The sequence below is a fragment of the Colobus angolensis genome, unplaced genomic scaffold, assembly GCF_000951035.1.
Source record: "Colobus angolensis palliatus isolate OR3802 unplaced genomic scaffold, Cang.pa_1.0 Scaffold309, whole genome shotgun sequence".
NCBI classification, from domain to species: domain Eukaryota; kingdom Metazoa; phylum Chordata; class Mammalia; order Primates; family Cercopithecidae; genus Colobus; species Colobus angolensis.
This window is the reverse complement of record NW_012116366.1, coordinates 2,191,445-2,207,782: the sequence shown is the minus strand read 5'-3', so window position 1 is coordinate 2,207,782 and position 16,338 is coordinate 2,191,445. Positions and strand designations below refer to the sequence as shown.

The window sequence follows — 16,338 nt, the reverse complement described above, 5'->3', positions numbered from 1 at the left end:
CTTTATAGCAGAGGAATACTCCACCTGCTTCCACTTGTATGCGATATAACGTATCTTATAATACATCACGGCACACAAAACACGAAATTGGAAGAAGAATTAATCCGTACCAAACTCATCCAAAAAGCAAGGTGGAATTAATCCTTACCAAACTCATCCAAAAAGCAAAGGCTGAGTTGGTGTTAGAAATGATCCGAGTAAAAAGAAAACAATTTAGAAAATACTTCAATATTCTAAGTACCCACATGTCTTTGAATTAAGTGTGTATGTGTCTGCGTGTGCATCTTGTACTGGCAGAAGTATTTTTAGATTTTCACGCTCTGAATTATATATGGAGGAGTTCTAAGTTTTAGAATAAGGAGGAAAATTTAAATATATAAGAGAACATTATCCTTAAATTGAAAATTGAATTATAGTAGCAGTGATGATATCATTACATTGACCACTTATTGATCAATGTGCATAATCACATCCTCAATAATCTTATGAAGTTGCTATTTTGCTAATTTTACAGTTGAAAAAACTGAAGTCTAGAGAGGTTAAGTTACTTACCCAAGGTCACACAGCTTAAGGAATGAAGTGAAGCCAACATTACAACTCTGTTTGATTCCAAAGCTGTCACGTCTAACAGGGCCTCTCTTCTAAAAGTCTTACATTTGTTAATTATGTTCATTTGTTGTGCAAAACAAAGTTGTGTTTATGAAGAATGTGACATAGAAATAATGTCTCCACTTATTGGAGACCACACTTATTAATAACATTTGGTTGTATTTTAATTGTCTTTTTTCTCTTTTTCCATTTACATAAATTGTATGTTCTGAAGTTACTGATAACAGAAAAGTAAATGTGAGGGCCAAGATGATGATTGTGAAATTTCCCCATGTTCTAGGGATTATAGTTTTATCTGAAGAACGTAATTTATTCTGATTTTTTAACTGGTGGATTTCAAGGCTGGTGCCTGGTGAAAAGAGCATCTCCTACAGTTGTTTGGCGCCTGCGATCTTTTCTCTGCTCTCAGGATTGCTGGGGCATGCCTTGGCTGCCTGTCTGACGTCTGTTTCTGATAAGTGAGTTTTAGTCTCTAACAGCTCTTGGGAATTTTGTTGGCAGAGACCTGCTGAGATCATTCTGCTTTCCGCTGAGCTTCCTTTCTCTGTTTTTTCGGACTGTTCTGATGAACGTGACCCTGGAGCGTTCAGTACTACCTCTGTTCCTTTAGGAACTGTTGGCCTACTCCCTGGTTTTATCTCTCTGTGTACAAAAGCTCCATGTCTCTGGAAAAGAAAACAAAGTAGACATTAACCAGGAGAACACAGATTACTGGAAGATGCAGCTGTGAACTGAGTTTGTGGGTTAGCTCAAGTCCTAGTCAGTGACGCAGGCACTTCTCTGCCTCTTCACTGGTGTCACCTTAGTCCCAAACTAGACACCACCATATATGGGTGAACCTTTTAAATTATAAAATAGGGTACATCAGAAAATGAACAGGAAGGAAAAAAGCAGAAAGTCAAAGAAGCAGCAGCTCATCTCCCATTCTCAACTTTTTTATCATTTGGACCATATAGACTATTTACATCAAATTTCATTTCTTGCTCTAAAGATTGCTATGGATACAACAAAAACTACAGTTCATAGACCTAAGAATTTATGATTGCATCCCAAATGCCTATTAATGCTAATGAACAGATAAGCAGTAATGAAATATTAAAGCAAACATCTATAGTTGGAAAAAATCCAATAATTGACAATGACATTTCTACTTGGCTTTATAAACCTTATATGCATCTCCCTGCCACACACATGTATTAAGCATATCAAAACATTTGTCAAACTGCTTTGATATTATTATTATTATTATTATTAGAAATGGGCCTTGCTATGTTGCCCAGGCTGGCCTCAAACTCAAGTGATCCTCCTACCTCAGCTTCCAGAGTAGCTGGGACTACAGGCATCAAGTCACTGTACCCAGCATGCCTTGATTTTTTTTTATACAAATTATTTCAATAATTTAAGTAGACCAAATTCCAAAGACTGATTCAAATGTTTGGATTGATTGATTGAGATGAGGTTTCATTGTGTGACCCAGGCTGGAATGCAGTGGCACAATTATGGCTCAGTGCAGCCTTGAACTCCTGGACTCAAGCAATCCTCCCACCTCACCCACCTGAGTAGCTGGGACTACAGGTGGCACCACCATACCAGGATAGTATTATTCCTCACATTTTCCTATGGTATGTGGCTAAGATTCTAGCCTATTAATAACTATAGTAGTTTGTTTAAATAGACGTTTAGAAAGATAATTATGACTTGAAAAGGCTTAAAGTTCTATAAATCTACTCTGTCTTGAAGTATTAAATAATTAATTCTAAATACTGTCTCACCTTTCCCCGGAGAGGCTCATTTGGAGTTTTCCTGGCGTCATATTGATGTATAAAAGAGATATATTCTATAAAATTGTTTTGAAGTTCTGTTGATGCACCAGGAGAAACAAGCGGAACTGAAAAAAAGATTTTGTGAAGTCGGGACAAAAAATTAGATTTGTTTATGGAAATATAATCAGTATTAATAATATTCGTGCTTTATAAAATATGGTAACAAAGCTAAATTCTTTAAGTATGCAAGATTATTTACACACATCTAAATAATAAATAGAATGGATTCACCATTCTTTCTTCATGAAAGGAACCAAATCAAAATAATCAAATTAGCCCCATGTGTGGAATTATTAGCAATTTTTAAAACTAAAATTAATATAATAACATGGTCAGGCATGGTGGCTCATACCTGTAATCCCAGTATGCCTTGGGAGGCCAAGACAGGAGGATTGCTTGAGCCAAGGAGTTTGAGGACTAGCCTGGGGAACATGGTGAAACCCCATCTCTACAAAAAATTAGCCAGGCATGGTGGCATGTGCCTATAATCCCAGCTATTCGGAAGGCCAAGGTGAGAGGATCACTTGAGCCCAAAAGTTCAAGGCTGCAGTGAGCCATGGACTGCACCACTGTTCTTCAGTCTGGGTGAAAGAGAGATCTTGTCTCATTAAGAAAAAAAAAAAACTGTTAGATATGCTTTTTACACAGATACCAATATGTTTTAGGGAAAGCATAACTATAATTTGTTAACTTTTCACTACTAGAAAGAGTATGAAAAATTCTATGTTGAATCTATAGTTTGGCCAGTGGCTATGGCCATGGACTAGAAATTATATGCTGAAGCTAGCACTAATGGAATCCATTGGAAGACTCTAGGGCTGCTGCAGTTGTAGTTGAACACATAATTCTTTTCGTTTCACCCAATAACAGGGGTTCTGAAAAATTTGCAAGAATATGAAATCCTTTAAAAATTGCTTTTAAATAATCTTTCAATCTGGTTGATGAGTATATGAGTTCATTATATTGGTCTCTGTTCCATGTATGTTTAACATGTTAAATAATTTTTAAAACTCAGTTTTACTTTTAGCAGAGAAAGTTATTTAAAGAATCAGAGCAACTTTCAGTACTGTTGCTGGCAATAAAAAGAGTTTAGTGAAGTAAAATTCTATCAAGGACAAAAATTTCTCCCTTAAAAAATATGTATGTGGCCGGGTGCAGTGGCCCACGCCTGTAATCCCAGCACTTTGGCAGGCCGAGATGGGCAGATCACAAGGTCAAGAGATCGAGACCATCCTGGCCAACATGGTGAAAACCCGTCTCTACTAAAAATACAAAAAAAAAAAAAAAAAAAAAAAAAATTAGCCAGGCATGGTAGCGAACACCTGTAGTCCCAGCTACTCAGGAGGCTGAGGCTGGAGAATCGCTTGAACCTGGGAGGCGAAGGTTGCAGTGAGCCAAGATCGTGTCACTGCACTCCAGCCTGGGTGACAGAGCGAGACTCTGTCTCAAAAAAAAAAAAAAAAAAGTATGTAAGAGTTTATGTACACCTAATGTATCTACGAAATGCTATGTAACAAACTGGTAACAGTGGTGACTGTAGGGAAAGAGAACTGGGTGACTGGAGGACACAGGTGGGGAGAAGTGGATTCAATTTTCGCTGTATATCTTTTTGTACCATTTGAATTTTGTGCTATATGCATATATTAACTATTAAAAAAATTTAATTTTTAAAAATCACACCTTTAAAATTAGAGGAATACATAAGAAAAATGTTAGTAAATTTACATTTATTAAGCATTCATGAATTCACTTTGATATTCAGACATTGTTATGAGCTAACTTTATTAGCAAGAATAATGAGTATTCAAATACTTATACATTACATGATACAAAATGGCAATCTTTTCCCAGTTAGCAGTATAAAAAAAGTTAACTGTTAACATTTTCTTGATTTCTAATTGCAATCAACTGCTCAAAACTCATTTTCTACTAAATCATTACCTTTCTTTTAGGACTTTCTAGAACACACAAAAAAAGGCAGTGCAAAGATATAATAAGCATGACACAAAATTCTATGCATAACTTATTTTCCACCAAGTGGGAAAAGCCCATTTTTTTTTGATGAATATCATGGTCCAACTCACAGGACATTAGTACGTTTGAACACAGTTTCATAACTTCGTGGATAGACAGAATGAAGCAGCTCCAAATTTAGGCATTGATTAGGTGGTGGTAATGAAATATCCAAAGCATGCATTTGGGAATAAGATAGACATGTTTTCGAATTCTGGCTTTACCACATTTCTTAGTTGTGACTTTGAAAAAAATCGCTGAACTTCATTGAAATTTTCTATTTCCTCCTCTCTAAAATGAAGAAAATAATAATTTGCTTTTGGCATTGTGAAAATGAAGGGCAGCGTTTGTGAAGTCTCTAGGATGCTATGGTCAAATTATGGAGTCTTCAAAGTTAGCAAAGGGTCAGCTCTTTTGTATCCTGACAAAAGGGGAAACCATGGAAGGGAGAAGGAAGCAGGAACCGGAGCTATCAAAAAAACTGTGAGAAACCCAAACGCTTTAGTGAGCTGGTATGAAGGGTTAGTTGCAGTTTGGGCTGGAGGGTAGGAAGGTCAGATGTAGCCAAGAGAGAATAGGTTGGGGGAGAGCTTTTAAAATCTGCTCTTGACTTCCCCTCACATTTTCTTGGGAAGATCATGCTTGCCCAGGGCCACAGAAACTGGCAGCAACTGCCTAGTCATTTGTTGTCAACACAGCAATATCAGAAGAGCACAGAAGTCCCTCCAGGATAAGGAGCTGATGAAAACGGGTACATGTTGCCCCCTTGGGCATTTCTTCCTGCAACATTCCCCCAGCAACCATCAATGCTGGTGAATTAAAAACATCAATATACTGCCTCCTCAGTGATGCCTTTTTTAAAAAAACAGTTTAAGGGTGGTAGGGTGAATTCCTGACTAGAGGACCAGCCCAGTAGAGTGACAGTAATTAACAATGGTCAAAACAGGGTTTCTGGTACCGGAAGCTCTCCAGCCTGAGTCTCATTTTCTTTTCTTAAATTTAGTGGCAGGCACACAAACCAGACCCTGGTCTTCAGCCTTTGCCTGCAGAGGGCTACTGATTCCCCTAGGGGAACATGACCTACCATAAATTTGACTATAAAAGAAAGAAAATTTTAAAACATATACTGTGTGAAGCAGAATTATCAGAACCAATATACCAAGAATTTAAAATAAGCATAACAAATATCCTCAAAGATACAGAAGAAGGTATTGTTACTATGAACAAGAACAGGTCATAAAAAGGAATAATATAAAATGTTAGAAATAAAAAATATAACAGTTAAAACAAGAAAATAGATGGTCTAAACAACAAGAATCATGAACTAGAAAATCAGACTGAGAAGCTGTCCCAGAAGACAGCAGGAAAGGATAAAGAAATATATTAAAGAAAAGTTCAGAGGCATGGAAGGTGGAAGTATCAACACCAGAACTAAGAAGAAATAGAGGGAAGGGAAGGAAATATTTGAGAAAATGATGATGATATATATCCAAGAATTAAAGAAAGATCAAACACCTCAGATTGCAAGAGCTCACAAAATATCCAACAGGTAGCAGGGGCCAGAGAAAGATGAGGCAGTGAGGCACAAAGGATGCAAAACTTTAAGGAGGCGCTTGCATGACCCTGGGAGTGAATGCCTCCTTAAATTTTACACCCTAGCTGGGCTTCTCACTCTCCTCTCAATCCTGCAGTGTACAGATAAAGGAAAAACTCACATCTAAGACATTTAATAGAGAAATTTAAGATCATCTGGGACAAAGAAAAATTATAAATGCTTTCAAAGGGTAAATTATGAAGGAGTAGCAACAGGTTAATATCAAATTTCTCAATAGCAACATTGGACACAAGATAATTAATTTTTTTAATATTAAAAGGAAAAGCACTTTAAGCCTAGAGTTTTTATATCCAACCAAATTTTCATTTAACTGTGAAGCCAAAATTTAAAAAATACAGGGAGGAAAGGAAGGCCTCAGATGATTTCCCCAAAAAACAGACCTACTTTGAAAAACTAGAGGAAGAACTCAAGTAAGACTAGAAATAAATCAAAGAGGATGTCTGAGATGTAAGGAAGAAAATAACAAAAATTTTTGTTTCCTGAAAAAGATAAGGATTAAAGAACAGAAAATTCTAAGTATTATACCCATACAAACTCAGAACTAAAATTCTATTGTTTAACATATTAATGGAGACCCCGGTGAATACTATAAAAATGAAAAAAGTAGTATAATGATTACAAAGGAGGTAAAAAAAGTAATTGTAGGTGATATAATTACCTGAATAGAAAAACCACAAGAGTCCATCAATTATGAGAATAAGAGTATGGCAAAGTAAACAGACATTGGATAAATGTATAAAAATAAAAAAGAGCATTTCTTTACAATAGTGATAACTATTATCTATTAACATATTAATGGAGACCCTGGTAAATACTATAAAAAAGAAAAAGTAGTGTAATGATTACAAAGGGGGAAGAAAAGTAATTGTAGGTGATATAATTACCTGAGTAGAAAAACCACAAGAGTCCATCAATTATGAGAATAAGAGTATGGCAAAGTAAACAGACATTGCATAAATGTATAAAAATAAAAAATCAAGAGCATTTCTCTACAACAGTGTAACTATTGTATATAGTAATAGAAGATATAATAAAAATAACATATTCTTAGAAACAAACTATATAGTATGAAGTTTCTAGAAATTAAAAAAGCATTCACAAGATCTCTGTAGAGAAAAATTTTTAATTCTGTTAAAGACCTAAAAGTAGAACTGAATAGACATTCTATGCTCTTGAATAGGATGATAGTATTTTATTATAGTGGTAACTTTTTCCTAAATTAATATATAATGTCACCACAACCCAATCAAAATTCTAGCTGGATATTTTGAGGAATGTCATACATTTCAATGTTTAAATAGAAAAATAAATCCCATAAATAGATCAGCTCTGAAAGGGTAAATAATTGAGACTTTCCATATCAGATATTAATACCAGATAAAAATCCATATAATTAAAATATTTTGGTACTGATCCAAGAACTGAAAATTAACCTAAGTAACATAACAGAGAGCTTGCACACGAACTCATTTATATATGGAAACTTAACATAAAATTAAGGAGGTCCCATAAGTAAATGGGAAAAGTGCAGATTCTTTTATAAATGGTATTCAGAAAAGTGGTTGACTCCATGCTGGAAAATGGAATTGATTCCCTATTTAATAGTGCACACATGGTGGACTCTAAGATTAAAGACCTAATTATAGAAGGTAAAAGTATAAAATCAAGGGAAGAAAATGTAGTAGAAAACGTTTGTTACCCAAGGGTAGGAAAACCCTTCTTAAAATAGCCAGTACACAACCCATAAGGTAAAAACTTGATTATATTAAAAAACATAGGATAACTGCTCGACGAGAGACACCATGGGCAAAGCTAATAGAGATGGCAGATTGGAAGGAGATATTTGTAACATGGAAACTAATGGGACAGAACATCAGTGCTTATTTCAGAGTAAGGACCTTTGAAAAAGCTGCTTCTCCACAAAAGCAATGAATACACTGGCAAAAGTCATCAAAATCAACTTTTTTAGAACTCTGGAAATTAACCAAAGGCATGCAATAATCTAAGGAGCATTTATTCAAGAAAAATGGCTTAATCTTTATAACAAAAGCAAGTTTGATGATATTCTAACTCATGCAGTTTCCATCCTCCTATCTCCCCTCTGCAGAAGCCTTGAAAACCAAGAGCCCTGCAATTATGAGGAAAACCAGAAGTCTATCAGTTACTGGAAGAAGCAGGAGGGGTTTGGAGTGTCTCACAAATACCAACTCAGAGAACCGTCATTATTTAACCTGGCTGGCAGGGTTCATCTTTATAGACATGACTCAGAGCCCTCAAAGTGAATTATGCACCCCCGCCACCCTGCCCCTGCCTCACCTCATGACCAGGTGTTCATCCAAAACAATCAGGGACAATTGTTTAACATTACAGCTGCCTAAAGTGACAGTGACAGTTGGGGCAAATAAACTGCCCCAAACTGGAGATGTATATGCTATGCTTTCTACTGGGTTAAAATCATATGACAGCAATTTCCACACCTGAAAAATCCTCAGACAACGGAGTTTACATCTACCTACTGCAAGGAGATGTACGTATGATGAATTTAAGTTATACTGATGTTTTAGTAAGTGAACTGCATAAAGCAAAATCTGTCATCAATAAAAGCCCTCTGGAGGGAGCAGGACTGGGGAGCCTTTTTTGGTCAAAGGATTCAAAATTTCAGTTAGAGAGGAACAATAAGTTTAAAAGATCTGATGTACAGGTGGTACTCTCTATCCATAGATTCTGTATCCACATACTCAACCAACTATGGATTGAAACTTTTCAGGAAAAATAAACTACAAAAATAATACAAATAAAAAAACACAATAACAAATATTTGCATGGCATTTACATTGTATTAAGTATTCTAAGTAATCTAGAGATGATTCAAAGTATATGGGAAGATGTCCATAGGTTGTATGCAAATACTACACTACTTTATATAAGGAACTTGAGCATCTGTGGATTTTGGTATACATAGGGATCCTGAAACCAATCCCCTGGATACTGAGGGATGACTGTACAACATGTTAACTATAGCTAATGTATTGTACTCTTGAAAACTGCTAAAATAATAGATTTTAAGTGTTCTCACCACAAAAATAATGGTTGTGAGGAAATAAATATCTTAATTAGCCATTTCACAATGTATACATATTTCAAAACGTCATGTTGTAATGTTTTGTATAGATACATAAAATTTTTGTTTGTCAGTTAACACTGTCTGTAATAATCACAGTAATACCTAGCCATGGATCAGATTAAATACAAATAGCTTATCAGACATTTTTTCTCATAGGGTAACAAGTAAAGACTGGTTATAGAGTAGTTTCTTTTCAAAACAAATATAAAACAAATTTAATGCTTTACGAATACTCAAAACCAATATTCTGGGATTCACACTACTAAGGTAAATGGTTGGTAAACTTTTTTAATTCTAGGAAGGTTTGGGATCAAATATACAGAAGAGAAAGCAAAGACAATTAAATCTATAATTTGTTATTTAGTACACTATGTCAAAAAAATTTTGATCAAATACTAGTGTTGTGCTGACAATTTCAGGGAAATCTGATTAAGTTGATAAACAGTATTAAAATATTTAATATATCTGAATTTATTAGATTTACAAAGTTTTGCAAGATTTATTAGGTTTTTTTTTTCTTCTCCTTGTGAAACAGGGCTACCCCATAGGTAGTAAGCCCACAGTAGCCACAAGGTTTATTAGGTTTTATAAGATTTATTAGATTTCATTGAATTAATAGAAATTATTTAAGTATTTGGAAATGTTTTGATTGTCATAGCTTTAAGTTTTCCTTGTGAAGATGTTTAAAGTATTTGAGAAGAAAACAGAATATAATAACTATTATTTTTTAATGTTTTAAGTTCAGGGGTACATGTGCAAGTTTATTATATATAGGTAAGCTTGTCTCATGGGGGTTTGTTGTGCAGATTATTCTATCACCCAGGTGTTAAACCTAGTACCCATTAGTTATTTTTTCTGATTCTCTCCCTCCTCCCACCCTCCACCATCCAATAGGCCCTAGTGTCTGTTGTTCCATTCTGTATGTCCATGTGTTTTCATCATTTAGCTCCCACTTATAAGAACAAGTGGTATTTGGTTTTTTATTCCTGCGTTAGTTTGCTAAGGATAATGGCCTCCAGCTCCATCCACGTTCCTGCAAAGGACTAGATCTCATTCCTTTATATGGCTGCATAGTATTCCATGGTGTATGTGTGCCACATTTTATTTATGCAGTCTACAGTTGATGGGCATTGAGGTTGATTCCATGTCTTTGCTATTCTGAATAGTGCTGCAATGAACACATATGCATGCATGTGTCTTTATATTCCTTTGGGTATATACCCAATAATGAGATTGATGGTTGAATGGTACTTCTGGAAAACAGAACATAATTAAATCAACAAACTTGCAATTTAAAATGCTAACAGAAATTAATTGACTATGTTTCGTAAATGAGTCATTGTTAAGATATATTTCATTTGTTCAACTTGAGTTAAATGTCAAACAGGTGAAAGATGTTATTCTTATTTTATACAATACTTAAAAATTAAAGACTTAAGGAAACATTTTTAAAATTTATAATGTTCAAACTGGAATATTTAAATCATAAGTAACTATGAATACCTTTTTATATAGAAAATTAAAAATCTTAAAATTAAATTAAAAATCTTACACTGAAACAGATAACCCTCAAAAAATTTGAACTGCCCGCAGACTTGACATAACAATAAAATCCAGGAGACAATGGAATAATATCTTCAAAGTGTAAAGGGTAATTAATTGTGAACCCAGAATTCTACATTTAGCTATGCTTTCATTCATTAAAGATGTGGGTAACTTAAAGACATTTTCAGACAATGAAAGGTGAAGAGTTGGCTACTCCTAAACTCTCATTTAAATAACTGTTTAAGGGTATTGTGGTAGTCTGTTAAGTTGCTGGCCCCAATGAATCAGGCCTCCCAGTATTCAAATCCTTGTATAGTCCCCTCCCCATAAATGTGGACTGGTCTTATGATTAGCTTTAACGAACAGGATATGACAGAGGTAACACTATGCCAATACTAGCCATAAACTTTAAGAAAGCCTTACAGCTTCTGCTTTTGCATTCTTGGGAGTAAGAAGTCCAGCTACCCTGCTGGAGAAACCAGGTGGAGTGACCACATGGAGAAGGAGAGGCCCAGTCATTCCTGCATCCCAGCTGAGTCCGGTCCTCAGTCCATCTGCCAAGTGAATGCAGCCACACAAGTGACCATTACCAAGACCAGACCAAGAACTACCCAGCTGAACTCAGCCAAGATTGCAGAACATTAAGCTAATAACATGATTGTTGTTTTAAGCAATTAAATTTGAGGTAGTTTGTTATGCAAATAACTAAAACCAATATTTCAGAAGGAAGTCAATTAAATTAATTAAAATGAATCTTTTAAATAGTAATCTAAAACCTCTCACAGTCTCACAAATAATAACTTTAAAAGTAATTCTTTGACTGGGCACAGTGGCTCACACCTGTAATCCCAGCACTTTGGGAGGCCAAGATAGGTGGATCACCTGAGGTCAGGAGTTCAAGAGCAGCCTGGCCAACTTGGTGAAACCCTGTCTCTACTAAAAAATATTTTTTAAAAATTAGCTGGGCATGGTGGTGGGTGCCTGTAATCCCAGCTACTTGGGGGTGCTGAGGCAGGAGAATCACTTGAACCTGGGAAGCAGAGGTTGCAGTGAGCCGACATCACGCCACTTGCACTCCAGCCTGGGTACAGAGCGAGACTCCGTCTCAAAAAAAATTTTTTTTCTTCATGGAAATAAACGGGGGAGAAAGTAATCCGAGTTATCATAGAGGGAAATTCCTTATTCAGACATTATACCTATTAAAATTAGACATAACGACTATGTTCATTTATACAAGCATATGAGACTTTTACAGAAGCCCACAATAGTGAGGAATATCTAAACATGAAAACATCAGAGAAGATATTCAGATGCTTAGTGGTTACTCTACTTAAGAATTCAAATTGTAGCCAGAGTAATTACTTGAAAGAAGCCTTGTTAGATGAGAACTGCAAAAAATAAGGCAAAGTCCATGAAGAATGTTTGAAATCCACTCTCTGTTTCTTGGAAACTTGATCTAATTAAAATTAGAATTTTCTAAACAAGTTGCTATCTAACCATTTATATTTTATCAACAAAGCCAGGATTTATTCAAACATACAATTTGCTTCTTATATTGGTGAGAACTTAGCAGTTTTACTTTGAGAAATGTTCTTTTCTTAACTTTTTGTGTCTGCTTAAAGATCATTCATTAGTAATATTTTGCTCTTAAATCCCACTCTTCTCAATATTCTGATCTTATATAAAAAGACAATTTAAAAATAATAGTATAGATTTTCAAAATACAGTAAAAAGAAAAAACAAGCATAACTGTAGCAAAAAAATCGTTATGTTACATTTTGGTGCAAAAGAAGCAACACAAACTAAAACCTATTTTAGAAAATGAATTTTACCACTATATCTGAATTTGCAATTCAAAAGAACACTGAAGTATCAAGTTGTTGATAATCAGCAAGGTTTTATTTAGGTACAAAATACCCCATTCACAAATTAGATTAGGCTTTCCAATTTATAAAGTTTTATTATATAAAACCAAATGTGAACACTTACTCTTACAGGCGCTCAAATATGATGGAGCATAGCCATTTGTTAACTGACTGTGGATGGCAGCCAGGAAATTGTGTGTGGTAGAAGACATAAAGGGTGCTTTGAATTATCGGCACAAGATAACATTGCTGAAATGCCAAAGTCCAGGCGTAATTAAGTGGGCTGATGGAACAGAATGACTATGAGATGACTTTTAATTGGTATTAGTGCATATTTATATGCACATTTTTCTATGTTCATATGCTTATAGTTAAAAATCTGGCACATATAGATTATATACATATTTTTAAATGTCACATTAAAACTTTTTTTAAATCATTTTCATCTAATATCCAAATACCTAAAATATGAATAAATTGCAGGCCTATATTATGTAGTATATGTTACTTTACATTATGACTTTATTGAAGAATGTATAATTATCATTTAGCTAATATTTATTGAATCTGGGCACTGTTCTAGACACTAGGATACAATAATGAACTTGGCAGTGAGAAATGCCAACAGAAGAACAGAGAGAGAAAAAGAAATACCAATAAAAGAACAGAGAGAGAACCACGCCAGATTCTCAAGTTAAATTTCAACTCAGCGCACAACGTAGTACAATGCAATTACTGATAACAGAAGCAGTTACCATTTATTGTCTACTATGTAGCAAACACTGTGTTAGGCACTTTACATGTTGTTTCTCACAACAATCCTGCAAAGTAGGAATTATTCTCACTTCACAAATTGAGCAAAACAGGATGATTAAATTTAATGGGTTCAGGTTCACACAGTACTAAGTTTAATACTGAACCAATATTATAAAAGGAGTGTTGATAGTGACAAAGTTGCCGTGATTTCCAGTTAAACATGGCAAATTCAACGTGCATTTCCCCCATTCCTTCCAGTTAAACATGACAAATTCAACGTGCATTTCCCCCATTCCTTCCCCAAGCCCCAGTACAATCACACTACAGAAATTTAAGAGGGCTTACATCCTTAAGGAAAAAACTAAATGGGAGTGAAGAGGTTAACAAATTTGGAAGCTGGAAAACAGATGGATAAGTAGCAATAGACTCAAGTAAACTACAGAAAACTGGAAGTTAAGTGCTATGGGGAAGAGGGTGGGGTAAAAATTAAGCCAATTCATGCCACAGCATTCTAGGAGTGCCCCGGAATCCGGAGGCCTCAGATGCCTCTGAGGCAGGGAGCGTGGGGCAGGGGGACAAGGTGATGTTGCAGAGGACTGCTTTTAAGGGACTCCTGGATTTTCTGTCCTCCATCCTAGGCAGAGGTTTGGAGGATTTCTCTCTGGGCAAATTAAGTAGATCTACAGACCCTGATTTTGGGGGATCCCTTATGAAATGACTGAGCCCTGCCTTGTGAACCCACAACAAAGCCCATCTCTCCAGTATCATCTTTCACCACTCTTCTACATCCCTTCAACTTGAGTAGGAAAGTACCATAACTGCTTCTTATATGGAAAGGACTGGTTGGCTACCAAAGAAAGTTAAAGCAAAAAATCATATGCCATATGTAGATACGTATTTTAGCCAGTTCATCAAATTTTTATTGGCATGCCAAGCCATTTTCTTTGAGGAGGTGTCCACTGATTGGAATTCCACTTTGTGTTTCTTGTGCAAACCATGCTTCTAATGCATCACTTCCAGTTTCTATTTCTTTGACACAGAATGAAACGTAAAGACTCATTTCAAGCAAAATGAGTGCAGAATCCTTCAAGATTTAAAAAATTAAGTCCAACTCCTCTTTGTTATTTTGCCTATACCTAATTAGCATTTTTAAAAGTTAGCAATTGACCTTTTATCAAGTCTGCACATTCAACTTTGAATATTTTATAGAAACAACTGTTTTCTTACTCAGATTTTAATTCACAAGAATATGTAATTAAATATGGAAATACAGTAACAAGTACATAGACATAAATCTGGTTTGGAAACAAGCTTGACTTTCAGAGAGTGTCTCTACCTCCTTGGTCTGAGTTATATTCTCTGTCTCTAAATCCTCACATGAGCAATAGAAGATAATGCAGGTAAATTTGACAGATCAAAAAGGGCCGTCTAGGCCATAGCGAGGAATTTGAAATTTATTCTGTGAACAGTGAGAAGTAACTGGAGAATCTAAAGGAGGAGAATATCATTTGTTTTTTTTTTAAAAAGATCCTTTGACAATGCTGCAGAAAACACATACAGAGGAGGAAGAAAGCAAGCAAGCGGGGTAATAGCGGCTATACTGCATTGCTTACAGTGAAGATGGAAAGGAGTAGATTTGGGGTCTGTTTTGGAGATAGAGGTGTCACGATTTGCTGATGGATTGAATGTAGGGGCAGGGAGCAAAAGGAGAGAGTTTTAGAATGCCTTCTAGCTTATCAAAACGTGAGCACCTGGTGGGAGAGTGGAGGTGGCATTCACTGAGATGGAGAAGACTCGTGGGGGTAAGTTTGGATCGGGGAAATGAAGCATTCTATTCCAGCCATATCAAGTTTGAGAAGGTGACTAGCTATCCAAGAGATGTTAAGTAGGTGTTTGGATATGTGAACTTGAAGCTCAGTAAAGAAGCCAGGGTTAGAGAAATTTGGTTTTTAGACTGGTTCCTTTGACCTTTCACCTTAAACATCTATTCCTTGTTTCACCCCCACTGGATAGTATCTCTTGGTTACCTATATCGCAAATAATGATGTTAGCACCCTTCTTCTCTTCTACTTCTCATCTTCTATCGTTGTGCACTTACTTTTCTTATTAAAGATGCTAAGATGCATTCTGTTTTGTAACCATATTTAAACTTGTGTCTATAGATTGAGCCTAAAAGTTGAAAACTACTAAACAGCATGCATAGTATTAATTACATAATTACATACATCTTGTTCATTTAAGGGTCAAATGTTGTGCCAGGACTTCATTTCCTTCTCAGTGGGTGTAATGCCCAGTGCCACTTGAAAAAAAATGATTTAGTATCCATGCCAAATAAATTCCCTTTTCTAGGTCAAAAAGTATTTCCCCTGAGAACTTTGAAGATATTATCTCCATTGTACTCTTGCGTCAGTGCTGCCTGATTCCATGTTGATACTTACTTCTTAGATGGTGGCTTATTTTTCTGTCCTTTTATGGAAACTTTTGGAATCTTCTGATGATTGTTTTGCAATTTTGTAATGATATGTAGGGTGTGCATCTTCTACCCCTTCATACTTAGAAGCACTCAGTAGACCCTTTTAATGCATTTTATGTAGGGAAACTTTCTTACTATTTTAGAGGTTGTGTAGAGTACTGTACAGTACTGGTTAAGAGTATATATACTGGAGTCAGGTTAGCTGGGTGCAAGTGCCAATTACTCACTGTGTAGCCTTGGGCACATTATTTCAACTCCACGCTTGCTTCCAAAGGAGTTCAGAACATGCCACTCTAAAATGCCACTCTGGCATATTGACTGTATTGAGTTAAAGGCGCTTGAAAAACAGCAGATGCAAGAAAAACAGTCTGACCTTCCTTCTCTTTCTCAAAAGCAGGAGATGAAATTCCTGTGTAAAAGATATCCTCCTCTACCAGAAGAAAAGCATCATTCTTATCATCAAGCACAGGAATTTGAGGTGAGGGGTAAATCTAGACAAATAAACCTGTTCAACT

General features: G+C 35.6%; 1 protein-coding gene across 1 annotated transcript in view; it reads right to left on the bottom strand.

The window, feature by feature from the left end:
• The window catches only part of LOC105517854 (chromosome unknown open reading frame, human C2orf73), a 52,727-nt gene that overhangs the window by 22,098 nt on the left and 14,291 nt on the right, over positions 1-16,338 (bottom strand). The window contains exons 4-6 of the mRNA XM_011950582.1: positions 2,382-2,497; positions 1,206-1,274; positions 553-641 (exon numbers count right to left, since the gene is read on the bottom strand). Coding sequence (XP_011805972.1) covers positions 553-641; positions 1,206-1,274; positions 2,382-2,497 — 274 coding nt within the window. The remainder of the gene's footprint in view (positions 1-552; positions 642-1,205; positions 1,275-2,381; positions 2,498-16,338) is intronic.